Below are 16,629 nucleotides of genomic sequence, written 5' to 3' on the forward strand. Positions count from 1 at the left end.
CTACATCAAAGTACGGTTGAGTGAATACTCATATAAAACCGGTGGGGTTCGGTAGCTCCAACAGGGTTAATAAGCACTTCATTATATGTATGAGACAGGGTTTGATTGAAAGTGCTTATATTGTGTTTTCAAGAATTGAAACATGCTTGATTTTTGGGTGAAGTGCTTGTAAATGCTTAAAATTGTTGCCATTTTTCTCTACAAATACGCTTAAAATGACAATTGACTCTGACACTACTGTCTGGTGGCTTCGCTCAGCGATTGCATTTTTACTTCCCTCGCAATTAACTGCAGCTGGCATTAGTTTGTACAGCGTTGCCCTATGAAGCGCCATTGTTCCCTACAAAAGGACGCCGGTCACTTTGAAATGCGTATTAGTGCAATGATTGCGTATCAATTAGAGATATTTTTTTATGAGGCGTGCCAAAAAAAAATAAATAGGGAAGCATTTCCCAGTGGTATGTATTGTTGTGAGAAAAACTGCACCTGAAGATATTACATACATATTACTTTTTACCCAACACCTATATAAGGAGGGATTTGTTTCAAAAAACAAATATATTCTCTATTTACTCAAGATCTAAAAATGATATGTTTTGATAAAGCACACACAAAATTAAAAATCACAGATACATTTTTGTCTTTGCAAATAAATGATTTACACAGTATTTTTTATTTTAAATGTACTGTAGAAATTGGAAACTGAATTTGAAAGTCCCTAAAAAGTGCTTGAATTTGGCCAGGAAAAGAGTGTACGAACCTTAAAGAGACTATAAAGACAAAGCAGGCAGTGATTTGAGTAGGAATTCAATTTGCTGTGCATATATTGCATATATTAAATGAACCTCATCTCCTTGCCCCTCTTAATGTTTTCCATTCAACCTGCGGAAGCCAAAATATTTTGAACAAGTTTCAAAACCTTATCCTTTCAAAAAGCTGTCACATTTGGAAATGAGTGCATTTGAAACGGTGGATGAATGACCTGACTTTGAGGACAAGGGGTGTATTGTTAAATTCTTCTTGAATATGATAATTTGCCATTCTTGGCACTCCGTCTTTGTGAAACTGGCGTCAAATATGTGTGTATTGGGAGCAGGGTAAGGATTTGACTGGATAATTTAATCCAGCTGTTGCAGCAGGTTACATTCCTGCATTTTAGGAATCCTCTCTCAGTTGACCCAAACTCCACCCAGTGCAACCTGACTGGTTTAGATTTCACAATGGTGTCAAAATAATCATCCAAATTAAAGATAATAGCAAAGAATAGACTCAACAAAATACTTATTTAACAGTTTAATTAATTGAGAGTTGAATGGTCTTACCTGCAGCAGATCAGATGTTACATTTCAACAGCAACAAAGGTCGGAAGTTAAGAAAGCATTTGAATTAATCAACAAACCACAGGTTCAACTGCGGTTAGGGCTTGAACGTGTTCAGAAATAAATCCTCCCACTGCACCACATTTCGTGTTTTGTTTTGTTTTGGAGTTGTTGTGTTATAAAGCATTTTCCAGGGATACCCTAATTGCATCATGGTTGGAACCACAGGAAATGCAAGGTGATATAAAGCAACAGGCCGGAAAATAGTGATCAAGAGGTTTTTTTTAGAACGTTTCCATTGTCTCCGTCCATTTTTTTGTAGCATTTACCCTCACTAGGGTCGCGGGGTGCTGGAGCCCATCCCAGCTATCTTCGGGCAGTTGGCAGGGGACACCCTAAACTGGTTGGCAGCCAGTCGCAGGGCACACAGAGACATACAACCCCTTTCAGACCTAGGGACAATTCAGACCAGCCAATGAACCTGACATGCATGTTTTTGGAATGTGGGAGTTAACCGACGCAGGCACGGGAGAACATGCAAACTTTGCACGGGAGGCTGCGGTAGCTGAAATTGAACCCTGGACCTCCTTTCCGTGATTTTAAGATAAATAAGGTTCGTTTGGATTAAGCCCAGAAAGTCTGCCAGTCAGAAAAGTGAAAATGATCTCACTAAGTCGGCTGTTAGCAACCTGCGGCTGTATTTTTGGCTCTGAGAGCTGCCCTAGTGGCTTCCTGGAGTTTTTTTCAGAAATTTATGAAAATGGAAAAGATGGAGTAGGGGAATATATAGATATGGTAATCCCTCGCTGCATCATGGTTTACTTTTTGTGGTGTTTGATACATCGTGTATTGTGTTCTGAAGCAGACAACACACAGCTAATGCGATCATAGGGGCAAGTCGTCAAGGTGTGTTTGTGTTGAGTGGGCATGACTCACTGTCTGCGTGACTGCGATAGGCTGGTGTATGCTGTCAGTCAAACAGCCGGGTGGGCGCACAAGTCAATGTGTCCACCCAAAACAAACTGCGAAGCACGGCGACAGCTAGTATTTTAGCGGCTCATCACATTGAAAAGAAATTTATCAATTAAATCGGACTCTGAGGAACGTCAATAGAATGCAACGAAATACTGAGCAACCCAGGGTGTTCCTTGGATTATCATCAAGTTTGAGAAGAGACCAAGGTCGCGTCAACAGAAAAAGCAAAAGAGGGGCTGCAGGTCCGGCAACGTAATAACTCTGACAAGCCACCCCTGCCGAGCTTGTATCTAACCAACGCCGGAGCTATCACCCATGAAATGGATGAACTGGAGCTACTACTAATGGGAAACTGCTACATTCGTTATGCCTGTATTTTAACTATCACAGAGAACCTGCTCATTCCGAGGATCCCCCAGTTCTAGCATGCAGCTAGCCAGACGCTCTTTAAATTGCTTTCTTACACTTTTTTGGAATGCAACCGCGAAAAACGAGGCATTACTGTATAGTGTGATTGTTTTCTTTTGGTAGACAAACATTAAAAGTTTCCAATGTTTTAAATATATTTAAAATTATATTAAAATACTAACTTTTATGAATGAGACGCCTTATTATTTTAACTTAAAAATGGTTTAATGTCAAGTTAAGACATGTTTATTTGTATCGCCCTCAATCACAGAAAGTCTCAAAGGGTTTTTGATTTAATCTTTGCAGTTCCAGACATTTTTGGGGGGGTCTGTTATGCTTCTTTAAAAATCTGGGGTTGTCAATCCCTGCTCTAAGATATACTTAAATAAGACATTACTGTCTAACAAAATGCGTAAGTCTAGTTCACTTTTTAAAAAAAATAAGCACATGGACAGGATTTTACGTTAAATAAGAGTATAGTTTTTTTAATTTTACTTGTGAAAGATGCATAGTATGTCACAAATGCCCCTCAAGCCCTAGTTGTAACACCATTCCCATTGCCATTGACCAAAGATGGACAACCGTTGTCCTCATTGGCAGTCTTTTTCAATGCTTCCTACCTCGGGCACACTTGCATCAAACACTCAAGATCAACCCTCGACTTCTGTGAAGTTTTCTAAAGAGCTGACTATCAAAAAAATGCAAAACTCTGGCCTTCTAGGGTCAAGACTGCTCACCCTTGCGGTAGACTATAACCCCCCCATCCAAATGCTGTCACGAAACCAATCAAGTATTTCACAGCAGAGCACATAGCAGCCATTCCAGATCGTGATCTGATTGAATGCCTCGCAATGTCTTTGGACTTCCAAGGATGCCAGGAGCTGATCATTGCCACATTTGTGGCCTCTGTGCCCATTATCTCGCCTTTCATCTAACTGGGATGTGAGTCATCCTAACAAGCCCATCAAAGAAGTGGGATGCATTTGAATGTTGTATTGAGCAGCAAAAACACGGACTGTTTTTGTTGGACTTCTTGTGTGCTGGCCCCACGGCATGCATGCACGCACACGCATTTTTGCACATTAGAAGGCATTGTACTGTCACCACAATTGCGCCTAATAGGACTTGAATAGTGGAATAATTAGGACCGAGCACAGACAGATAATGTCTTGCTGTGTGCACTCCTGGACCAGGAAGGAGGTGATCACAAATCTTCCAAATAAGATGTGACGAGCCCTTTGTGCGACTTTTCTTTCATTTTAGTATAATTAGTCTAATGGTGGGTGATATGTCTTAAAAATCTGTTTCTGGTTAAATAATGAGTATTGAACCCCATCCCCCCACTGCCCAAGAACTTTTTGTCATTTTCCCTGAAAATATGTTCTAAAAATCAAGACCATGTAAGACAATCGTGAAGTGGAGCCAAATTTTTTCAACATTCTACATTATATTTGCAACAAAAAAACTAAAAAGTAGGTGCACACAAATATTGACCTCCCCTGTTCTCTCAGCTCAGCCAACTCACGGCTAAAGTTCACTCATGACTTCTGAATGATTCAATGTCAACCTAAGTAAGTATCAATGACAGATTGCATTAAGTTTTAGTTTAAATGCATAATGCTCGGGGGTTGCTTTTCTCTAGCCAGGACTGAGAAGAAATTTAGTTGATAGGACGGTGGATGGAGCCAATTAGAGGGGGGTTCTGGCAGAAAATCTTTTGGGGTCTTTAGGAGACCTGAGAATGGGCCGCTCGGTTCACCTTCAGACAGTACAACAACCTTAAACACACAGCAAAATCTGCAATGGAATGGTTTAAATGGTTTAAAACAGTATAAATGTGTTAAAAGTCCAGACCTCAGGAGTTATTTATCTATAAATTAGAAGACTCAATATATGACAATATTACGGGCAAAGCAAAACTTTTGCAAGGCAGTGTACATCGCTGTGAGCACTCCTGGACCAGACAGGAGGTGATCACATATCTTATTAATAAGATGTCACACGTGCTTTGTGTGGCTTTCCTCTCATTTTATTGCAATTATTCTGATGGTGATTTTCCTAAAAACAAATGTGTTTGTGGTTCAATGATGGAAAAAACATACTTGGAGGGATTCCTCTTACGAGACCAATTGAATGCATGTCTGTTGGAGTTGTCGTTGTAATATATCCAGAACTTCTTTGGTGATGTCATCACTAATAGTGTAATGATTGTGAGACGCAGAAATGAGCCTCCTCCAGACTTAAGTTGAATCACAGCCAGCACTCTGTTTATTGGTAGCACATTTCCAGTGCAGAATGCCAATGTGATCTACAGCTACTGCAGCCACAGCACACTGACCCAGCAAGAACGATTGTGCTCCTCTACTAAATCTCATTCGGCAAACTAAGAGAGAAGAAAAACACCACTGAAGGTTTTTTTGATAGGCTTCAGTTTGACTTGAACTACGACCTTTGGTGAGGTGATAATGGATCTCATTACACTACAATCAATGTATCAAGCAGAATCGGTTGAGAGTAAGTATTACACGTTTTTTAAACAGATAAAGCATCTGTTTGAATACATGATTGCTTAAGGATAAGTTCTTCAGCCTTTGTATTTCAATAATTTCTGGTTTTATAAGTAGCTTCTAATCTAAAGTGTAATTTCCAGAAAGCGGAGCTATGTAGTCAAGTCAAGTCATGTTTATTTGTATAGCCCTTAATCACAATGAGTCTCAAAGGGCTGCATAGATCAAAGGCTATTGCAAACTACAAACTATTATGACTCCATCCCCTTACATTGTCAACATAAAATATAGGTTATTCATATGCTATAGAATAGAAGTGTGTTTTAAGCCTAGATTTAAACAGTTCCACCGAGGTTGCAGATCGAATCTCACGGGGAACAGCATTCCACAGCACCGGGGCCCGAATGATGAACGCTCTCGAACCTGTGGATTTCTTCTCGGCTCTTGGGATCACTAGTAGACCAGCAATTTCAGAGCGAAGGCTCCGGACCGGAACATAGGGTAAATTAAATCTGAAAGTTGTGGGTTAGCAAGTCCATGCATGATTTTGTATACTACCAACAGAACCTTAAAATCACATCTTAAGCTAACAGGGAGCCAATGCAGGTTAGCTAAAATCGGGGTAATGTGGTCAAACTTTCTTGTCTTAGTTAAAAGCCTCGCTGCAGGATTTTTTACTAGCTGAAGGCTCTTGATTTTGGACTTTGGAAGACCGGAGAGTAGTGCATTTCAGTAATCGAGATGGGAGGTAACAAACGCATGAATTATAATCTCCGCATCCGACTGAGACAGCATAGGGCGAATTTTATTATGTATTGGCAAGTAGTTCTAATTTGGTTAAATTGTCCGTAGTAGATTGGAGTAATTTATATGATTCTATCTTAAAATTTGTTGTACTTTGCAAATGTCTCATTTATTTGAAAATGATCATCCGGCTCTCTTAAAACCTCTTTGTCACTAAGGAGCTTCTCCAAAGTGACGACCAATATTAAGAGTAACTTACATCAAAAAAAGCAAAAATGATCAATTATGTTGGGGTACATTTGATGGATAACGGTGCTGCCATTTGACAAAATGGAAGGTTACGGAGAAATTTACAAATAATTAATTCTTATTAAAAAAATAGCTTACTATAAATGACATAATTTATGCTAAGAATATAACCTATCTCGCTCTCTCTCTCAACCTTACCTCAATTGGAACACTATCTTATAGATTCAGTTTTCCCCCTTTACAGTTTTATTCACTTTTCTTCATTTCCCATTGGTTTTTCCTCAAATCAAAACTTGTCGTCTCCTCTTTATTAGTACTCCATCACCTTAGTTCCTTGCCAGTTCGTTGTCTTCCTCGGGATATATGTATAAAACACAAATCATTTTGGTGCGGCTGATTATAATAGACAGACGATTAAAGGGTCCAAAAATATTTAATGAGAAATGGGTGAATACAAAACATTATTTTTTTATCAATTATGTATTTATTTTATCACTTATATAAGTGTAGCTCACGCAAGAATCTTTCATGTTAAAAGGACAATCGGTTCTCATTGACCACTACATGTCGCTGTATTGTGGAATGGAAACAAAAATGAATGCTGCAAAGTATAAGAAAGATTACAAACTATGGAGACTGGAAGTAAAAAAAAACACATGATTTTTCCTTTTGTTTTGTTTTTTCTTTGCCCATCTTTCCACAGGGTTTTTGTTTTTTTGGGGTGCCTTTAAGCTGTAAAATGGCAGACAATCATGTGCGCTCCCTCTAGGTGAGCCTCATGTTCTTGCTTTTTGAATGCTTTTTTCTTTACAACTAGGAGGCACTAAATAATACATACCATCCCTTTAACATTGAATTGGTGACGTTTTGTATCCTGACGCTCATACCAGAATTGTCACTATGAAACACAACCTTTATGTTATATTGTTTTTGTCTGGAGTCATTCCTTTGGCAACCAAGGACAGCTTTCTGACCTTTTGACAGTCATGTGTTAAACTAATCCTCTATTTCTGGTTTACAGGCCACAGTCAATAGGCCGCACTTATCCCAATGCAAAGTGCAGCTGGTGGAAGTCAGTGTCATGCATCAATAGATTAGCTGCTTCACAGTGTGTTGCTTTTTCTGATCTACGCCAGATCTTTGATCCCTGCTTGCATGCAGCTGCACGTTAGCAAGCGTTGGCAGTCTCCTTTCACAAGGAAAAATTGCAAACCTGTAAAAGGAAAACGAATAAGCGGCATTTGCCATGTACCATTTTTGTCTTTGAAATGGTTTTGCCCGTTGTCTGCTTTGTTAGGTCGATAAGCAGCAGGCAAACAGTGTGTCGAGAGGATTAAGGGAATCTTGCAAAAAGCCCTTGTTTTGAGGGATACACACTTCCTTCTGGGAGTCCTAGCTTGGCCAATCAGAGAATCTGAGTGATAGAGATGTCTGCATTCAAGCATGTTGTACCCCGATTTGCATTTTATTGCGGCGTTTTTCATTGAAACAAATTCCTGCTTCTTTTTTCCAGAATTCATTTTAGAGAGGAGACTAATGTTCCTCATAGAGCAGAGGCAGCGTGTTAATACTTTTTGAATAAATATTTATAGCGTTTCGCCCTTTAATACCACTTCGCTGCTTTCCATAGAAAACCCATTTACAGCACTGATAGGAAGATGAATTGAGAAAAGATTGTCTTTGATAGACCTCAAAAAGATGGAAAAAAAGGAGGTTGAAATATTTACAGAAATGTGGGTCAGACACCAGCCTAATTAGCGGCCTCCTGCTTCTGTGAAATGAGGGCAGTGGCACAAGAAAATTACTTCTGAATCTTCTGCCCTCCTGTTGCTGCAACCCTGACATTTCCTGGTATTAATTTGAATAAAATGTCTCTTTTTGTGCTTGGAGGTGTCAGTGGTGTTCTCTGTGTGCATGTGGAAGGAAAGATTAAAAGGGAAAAAAGCAAGGATGAGGCAGAGTGTGCTTCATTGCGAGCACTTTTAGGGATTAGCTGATTTCAGAGGCGGTTGGTCCCCAGATTGCACAGGGGAATTTATTGCAACCAATTTAGGTAGTTTGATCGCTTGAGTGGGATTGCTACAAAAAGAAACATGATTAGGATGTAGAAATAGACTGCCCCAAAAGGCAGAGTCAGAAATCAGTCTACTTTTATTTTGCAATTGCTAGTGAAGCTGCAATAAAAATACTTTTTTATATTCATAAATTATTTTAGATTTAGATTTACAATATGTTTTGTACGTCACTAATACTCCAAACACAGCATTTTCATTATTATTCTGCTTTTATGAGGCTTCTCCTGCTACTGGTAACCATGGAAAAATCCGTTTCATGTGAGGGAGCAAACCCCCACCCGAAAAAAACAGCCTGGAGTGGGATTGGCACCATTAGGCTGTATTTGCCCGAGACACATCACAGTAAGAAGTGCCCCAACAACACAAGCGGTTAACGGATCCGTGAACTGAGAACAATGCGTGTTTGGAAGCAAAATCCACCAGTTTCTATTGCGAGTCAATGTTAAGAAATTATGACATCACAAAGATTGAGGCTTCGACCAATCACACTCTCTGAAGAGAGCAATGAGCTGAAGTGTGAGCAACATTAATGACTTCGTCCCTCAGCGACAACTCTAAAAATTGATAATTGGATAAAGACGAAATTGAAGAAATTGTTTCGGAAATCCTCTAGCTTGATTTCTGTATACTTTAAGTGCCATCATACGATTTAAGGGACCTTGCTTGAGTTGTTATCGCCACAAATATCACCATCAACCACCAAAAGGTTAAACCTATCACCAAATTTAAACATTTTGGAGCTGTCCAATCGAAGTGGAGTCAAAAACAGAAATCGTGGCCAGGTAATCTCAAACCACAGTCACACTTGTCAGACTTAAATCCATCTGGAGGGACAAGAACATATCAGTGAAATTAAAGATCAGACATCGGACCCCACGAAGAACTGATGTCTACTGTGCGCAGATGAAAACGTCACAAGATCATCAGGACTGCCCAATATAATTCTCCAGGCACTGTCCAGGGGGACCATGAGGAGAGGAAGAGTGAAGAATAACAGGGTCGTCAACATTAGAAATGAGTCCAACTTTGCCACGACCCAAAAACAGGCCAGGAATTGTCAACAGTGGAGAAAGCTGTTTACCGTTATGTCCTCATTGGTGCCCTGATGAACCAGGCACTTAAGGGATCAGTGAACCATAAAACTAAGAATTATTTGGATATGGTAAAGATTTAGACATTGAGGCAGTGATACATAAACCAAATAGTAAACATAAAGAAGAAAACGATCTGGCTTCTAATTTTGCTATTTTACCAGCATCCCAGAAAACCCAATTTGCACAATAGCACTCCCACACTGATTTTCTGCACCTATGACTTACAAGTTACTATGTGAAGATGAGGTGTTTTTTCTTCCCACTGAACTTACAGACATACAGACACAAAGACTGCATCAGTTGAATGCTAGATGCAAATTGGAGCTACAGTGTTGCGAGATGATCAGAATAGTGTCAATTGGTGTGTAAGTAATAAGTGTTTTCAGACAATGCTTAAGAACAGATTGTTCCTGTTACATTTGGATCACTACTTAGGTTCTAAATGCCACTGCTAAAGAGATTGTTTACAAATGATTTACTCATGTTTACCTTTGGTGATTAGAAAAAACTAAGATAATAATAATGCCGTTTGTGCTCTTGTTATTTCCAGAAAAGACCAGCATCTGCTGTCCTCTGTGAACTGTTGGTATCTGGTGCTGAACCAGACCAGGCGTGAGAGTCGTGACCACGCCACGCTCAGTGACATCTACACCAACAACATCATCCTGCGCTTGGCCCAGATCAGCGAGGATGTCATCCGCCTTTTCAAGAAGGTCAGAGGATACTTCAGTCATTGGGTCTTTGTAGAATTAGAATTGTCTTTATTGTATTTGATCACAACGTTGTGAACAACAAGATTAGAAATAGCACTCCAGGGTGAGCACACACAGAGCATTCCACAACACCGGGAGTACGCTCCCGAACCTGCGGATCTCTTCTTGGCTCTTGGGATCACTAGTAGACCAGTATTTTCAGAGCGAAAGCTTCAGACCGGAACATAGGGAAAATTAAATCTGAAAGATATGAGGGAGCAAGTCCATGCATAGTTTTGTATACTACCAATAAAACCTTAAAATCACATATTAAGCTAACAGTGAGCCATTGCAGGTCAGCTTGAATCAGGTTAATGTGATCAAACTTTCTTGTCTTAGTTAAATCCTCGCTGCAGCATTTTGTACCATCAGAAGGCTTTTGGACTTTGGGAGACCGGAGATTAGTGCATTACAGTAATCGAGACGAGAGGTAACAAACGCATGATTTATAATCTCTGCATCCGAATGAGACAGCATAGGGCGAATTTTAGCAACAATAGGTAGTGCAATGACATTTATCAACAACAATGTTTCACAAATAAGTGAGTGAATAAGATATGAGTACGCATTTTTCAATGCAACTGACAACTTGTACATTTCATTAGGAAAGATCGGGTGTTAACTGTACTGACTGAATACCAAAATGATTTTATTCCAAATATTAAAATTATTTGCAAAACTATATCCTTATATTCAAACTAATTTGGTATATTCCCAACATTTTAAATTGTTTCCTTGCAAGTTTTTTTTTGACATTTTGTGAGCAGTTATTTTGTGCTGTTGCAGATCTTTCTCCATTCATGTTAAAGGGACTTTTATTTGGCCAACTTGGGCTAGTTGCATTACAAATTTAGAGGGTTTATTGAAAACAGTTTGAATGTCCTTATTTTCTGTGTTTGAGTACTTTGGACAATTGGGTCTGGATTTAGAAGAAAACAAGATTATGAAGTTGACCTACATCAAAGTTATGCTAATATGGATAAATCTGGAGTAAAGAACATTTCCAATTATCTCATGGTTAAATAATTAATTATTTCCACAGTGAATCCAGAAAATGTAATAGGAGTGGGTGGAGTGCATGCTGAAACGTGTGGCCCAGGCACCCTTAGACAAATGTTTTGTCGCCTCTCAAGTGGGTTAACAGGATTTAGTCAGCACATAGCTGAGATGATTGAGGTCTAATCCAAACATTCGAACACTGCTCTCACCTGTAGGTGTGCAAGTTTGTGGGTATGTGTGGCAACTCAAAAGTGAAATCTGTTTCATTTAATAATAACCTCTTAAAACAAGTCAATGGAGAGCCATTCCTTAGTTTCCCCTTTTGGCATGGGTGAGACCTGTCTTTAAACTGGAGAGTGCCCATTAAGTTTAAACTGAAACCAGTTACTCCAGAGGATGGGTGGGCTCTTTTTGTTGGACTTGTCAAATCAAGCCAAGCCACCTCGGTTAGAATTGAAAATACAATTGATTAAACATATTTTGAGCTAATTATTTTAATGTCTACATTTTCTAATTGGAACTCTTCACTAAGTGTGAGTGAGATCATCACTATAAAATGTGCTCTTTAGTTAATTTTTAAACGATTAACTAGTACCTGAATTGGTATACGCATTGGCATTCAAACAGTATAAACCGTTAGCAACATGTGTCCACAATGTGGTCGGCGCAGACCCTGACAATAACACTGATGAACGGTGACGTTGCATCATAACTTTACTCAGCGGGCAATACGTTAGCACTGTTGGAACAATGAACGAAGCTTCCATTCAGAGAGAGATGTGAACTGAACAACAAGTTTGTAATTCAAACGAGGCTGATCTTTTCAAAATTGATTCCAGTACTTGCAGAGCGTTGCATCACACTTGTTCATTTTCTACTTGAACCACCCGTCCCCCCCCCTGAGCTTCTACAGCCTGCAGTACATGCTGCAGTATGTCTCACTTTGGAGCCATTGATGCACACTGATGCTATTCACTAGCTGCCCCAGCCCTTGTGACACTTGAAGTATTTATTGCATATTGTTTGTTGCCGGTTTGAAAAGGTCTTAATGCCTTTGTCTTAAAAACAAACAAATACCAGGCTGCAGAAAATGAGCAGTACCACAAATCCAACAGTTACTCACCAACAATAATGTTATTTACAGCTACACACAGGATTTATTAAAAGTGGTCATTACTGCCAGAAAGTAATAATAGAATGTTTGTTGTTTACTGTACACTGCATCGCCACGACTTTTTGTATTGGAAATGTGCAAATGGTGATATAAATGATAGCCGTCCACCAGTAAATATATTGCCATTCCAAATAGTGCGTGCTTTTTGTTAACATAAAATGTATCTTTGTCAGATGTATGTATGTTTTTGAGATAGGCAGTATGATATAGATGGTTGAGGACTTTAATGACATTGTGATCTAAAAAGACAAGAGAGTACTCGGTTGGTTTGGACACATGGAGAGTATGGATGAGGAGCGAATGTGAAAGAGGATCTACAGAGCAGAAGTAAATGGAAGGAGACCAAGAGTAAGGCCGCGATTGACGTGGATGGATGGTGTTATGAGTGCACTGCAGTAAAGGGGTCTAAATATAGTGGAAGTTAGGGCTATTGTTGGTGATAGGAATGAGTGGAGAGGTGTTGTGAAAGGATAGTGGGTTGTTTGGACGCGTTCTAAGGGATGAGCAGGGCACCTGTATGATGCGGCAGGGGTAAACCAGTGAAAGCTGTCGTGCCCTGCTGTTGAACAGAGTATATTGTGTCACCCTGACCAGATGACACGGCCGCTTTCTTGTGTTCCGTTTCATCTGGAGGGACGAAAGCATGACCGACTTGGGTGCAGAGGTGCTTAACTTGTTTGGGTGTTTGGGCATTTGGGTTAGCCATGGTCCCAAAAATTTTAGTGTGTGTTTTTTGCTACTTTTTCGCTCTTTTTATTTTCTTTGTTTTTGTGTACGTGTTTGTCTTGCTGTCGGTCATTCCTCTCGAGGGATATGACCAGGGTAGATAGAAAGATAGTGATCTAAAAAAAAACAAAAAAAAAACAAAAAAGCTGATTCTTAGATCGTCTCTAGTCATGTTCGCTTTGACATGTTTGCTCACACCTTGGTCAAACTCCTGTATCGCACTTTCAAAATTATTCAGTCACTTCTACCGCAATGAAGTCAACAAAGTGCACATCCCAGCTTTTCCCTGGTTACATTGAAGTGGCTGATACCTCAATCTCGATAGTTTTCAATGCTGTTTGACGCATACATAAACAAAGAAACGCCATTAGGTGGACAGGATCCAGTAGTCCGTATATGGGCCTAAATTACCGGTCAAGTGAATCACTTTTTGCATGCGTGAACAATGACAGTGAGTAGAAATTCATACAAATGTGCATCCTTGCACTATTCAAATTGAAAACTGTTCAGAATGCTTAGTTGTTAAATGTCTGTTTTTTTTTTTTATGAACTACGTTTCAAAAATAGGAATTGTAAATATTTATGCAGCCCTTTGAGACACGGAGACTGCAAATATGTGATTAAGGGCTGTACAAATAAATATGACTTGTGTTTTTGTCCCATCCGAAACTGTTTTAGGTGTATAGTCTTACTGTCTGTGTCTTTTCCTTTATCTTGGATCAGAGTATGTTAAACTGGGCTGTTTTATTGTACCATTGACTTTCAGAGCAAGGACATCGGCATTCAGATGCACGAAGAGCTGGTGAAGGTGACCAATGAACTCTACACTGTAAGTACAACATTGGATCAAAGCACAAATCCTTTTCTGTGATTAGTTTTTCTTTTTAGTTCTCTAAAACTTTTTTTTTCAATAATTAAATTATAGGTATTGTCATAATTACGTGACTGATGTTATTGGACATTGAAAAAAAAATGCAACCACAATCGTTTTTATTTTCAGATCCATTTTGTCACAACAGATTTCAATTAGGCTGACTCGAGTTTTTCAAGTCAATTCTGATTAAGTAAGATAATCTGACATAAAGGGACAGCGTCAATTATTTGACTACTATATATCGCTATATGGTGTAGTGCAACCGAAAACATCTGCTTAAAAGCAAAATGAGCAATACAAAATACTGAAACTCAATGTGATTAAAACGCGCCGTTTTAGCTCTTGTTCTTTTGCCTCACCCTTTATGAGGTTTTAGCTACGCGTAGCAGCAGGGTGATGGACAGTTATGTAAGCTCCCTTTGGTGAGGCTAATGCTATGTCAAATATATGCTGATTTCTAGACGTTTATATGATAGTTCATGTTTTTGCCTTTAAATAAATATTGTGCTTTTATGATGAAAGCATTTTTTACCTTTATGAGTTGCTCAATAACAGAACTGTCCCTTTAAGTCACAGTTCTCTCTTTTGGGTTACAAGTGGCCAATTGCTTGGAATGTAAAATTGCATAGTGGTTTTGGACTCCCACATGCTAGGTATCAATTTCGTTCTGAAAGAGCTTTATAGGTGGGACAACAAAGCATGGTGCATCCTTATTATTTTGTTAATTTTGACCTACACATGAATGTGAGTACAGACGCTGCCCTACTTATGAACGACGGATCGTTCGTAAGTTGAATGTGTTTGTAATAATAATAATAATATAATAATAATTTCCTTGTATTGTCATTCTGTGTAACAATGTACACAGAACGAAATGTCGATTGCATCTGACCCGATGCAGCCGCAGCCAAGAGAGGGCGCCGCCGACCACTTTTTAAGTCTTAGGAATGACTCGGCCGGGGCGCGAACCCGAACCTCCCAGTCTCAAAGCGGGCGCCTTACCATCTAGGCTACTGAGCTGGTTGTAAGTTGCTTTAGTGCTATATTTTGTATGTTTAAGGTTCATATAAGTATGTTTAAAGCTTCTATAAGTAACCTGTATTGTTTTGTACTAAAAAATAAACATTTGATAAAATAATATGTTCTATAAAAATAAATAAAGTTTAGTGTAACTTACTTTTGGAAGATAAGCTTCAAGAGGTCCTCCTCCGTGTTAGAAAGTGGCAGAAAAAAAGCGGTCCGACCATTTTCTCAACCGCATCGAGCTTTCTTATTCCACTTTAATTTCAAAAGAAACGGCTCGCCTCTTCTTTACACTTTACACCAACGATTATGAAAGGATGCACAAGATATTAAAAAATAAAAATGTCAAAGTTTTTAGCGCGCTGGAGATAATATAGACATAGTATAGACAGTATAGAATGTTTACACACTAACTAGGAAGAGGAAGTAGATTTTTTTTTCTTCTGGGTGGATGGTGGGTGACCTCTCACAGCGCCACAGGCCGGTCGCAGCGGAAAGAAGCACTACAGTAATGTCCTGTACTAGGAAAAAGGTGCATTTAATACAAAATTGAACTTATAGCAATTTTCGACATTCCGAAAAAAAATTCATATCTACCATTTTTCGTAAGTCGAATGGTCGTAAGTAGGAAAGCGACTGTCCCTTAAATTTTGATTTCGCCAGTCCCATACTTATATATTTTAGATCCTTTTAAAAGTACCTCGAATAATAATTGTGAAACAATGATTTTGACAGCGAAAAAGGCATAAGTGATAAAATGTTCCTTTTTTTACCCATCTGTAATGTGTTGCTCCAGATTCCCGGTTCGTCAGTGGATTAATACCCGAAGGTGTCATTTTGTCACAGAGCGCACCATTTCGTCTTTATCTGAAAAATGCAGCTTGGTTGGGAGCTTGTGTGGGGGAAAATGGATGACTTGCATCTTTTATATCTTTTTTTCCTTAACTGCATTTTTATTTTATTGGTCCCTGCTTACTTTGATGTCTCATACTATAAATCTTCTTTTCTTCCAACGGTCATATAAATTAATTCGTGGATCCTAGTATTTTTATGTTTTCTTTTTCCCAGTCCACCTTCCCTTTTGTCGGATTTCTTGATAACAAATCATTAAGGTATGAATTTAAATGTTTTTCTGTTTCTGTTCTTGACAAATTCATTATAATGCCAACTTTAATGGGTACATTGAAGTACAAGGAGGCGTCATTCTAAATTTTAAGACATAAGGAGCGTTTTATATGAGAGGCCGTTTGAGATGTAAAGCATACTTGCTCTCACATTTAACATCATACTCCTACACATGTGCAACTATACTCTCATAGAGACAATGTCATACCAATGCACAATCACTATAAATACACTCTCTTACATACAGTGGGACCTCGCTACTTCGCGGTTCCACGTTCGCGGTTTTAGAGCTTCGTGGGTCTAAAAAATGATAATAATAAAATAAAATAATTTAAAAATAAATATATATATATATATATATATATATATATATATATATAAAATTATTATTTAAAAAAAAAAATTCTAAGCATTTTTGAAGGGGCGTCGCTACTTCGCGGATTTTCACTTTTTGCGGGTGGTTTTGGTCCCCATTAACCGGATCTAAAAAATAATAAGAACAAAATAAAATAATAATTTAAAAAAATAATAACAAATTATATATATATTTTTTAAGCATTTTTGAAGGGGCGTCGCTACTTTGCA

The 16,629-nt window shown here is 38.7% G+C and overlaps 1 protein-coding gene across 2 annotated transcripts in view; it reads left to right on the plus strand.

Annotated features, from left to right (window-relative positions):
* srgap3 (SLIT-ROBO Rho GTPase activating protein 3) overlaps window positions 1–16,629 on the plus strand; it is a 114,932-nt gene that overhangs the window by 35,640 nt on the left and 62,663 nt on the right. For both annotated transcript variants that reach the window (XM_088338349.1, XM_088338350.1), the window contains exons 3-4: window positions 9,922–10,084; window positions 13,789–13,851. In XM_088338349.1, the coding sequence (XP_088194475.1) occupies window positions 9,922–10,084; window positions 13,789–13,851 (226 nt within the window). The remainder of the gene's footprint in view (window positions 1–9,921; window positions 10,085–13,788; window positions 13,852–16,629) is intronic.

The sequence above is a fragment of the Urocampus carinirostris genome, chromosome 6 (genome assembly GCF_059441175.1).
Source record: "Urocampus carinirostris isolate Australia breed hairy pipefish chromosome 6, RoL_Ucar_1.0, whole genome shotgun sequence".
NCBI classification, from domain to species: Eukaryota; Metazoa; Chordata; class Actinopteri; order Syngnathiformes; family Syngnathidae; genus Urocampus; species Urocampus carinirostris.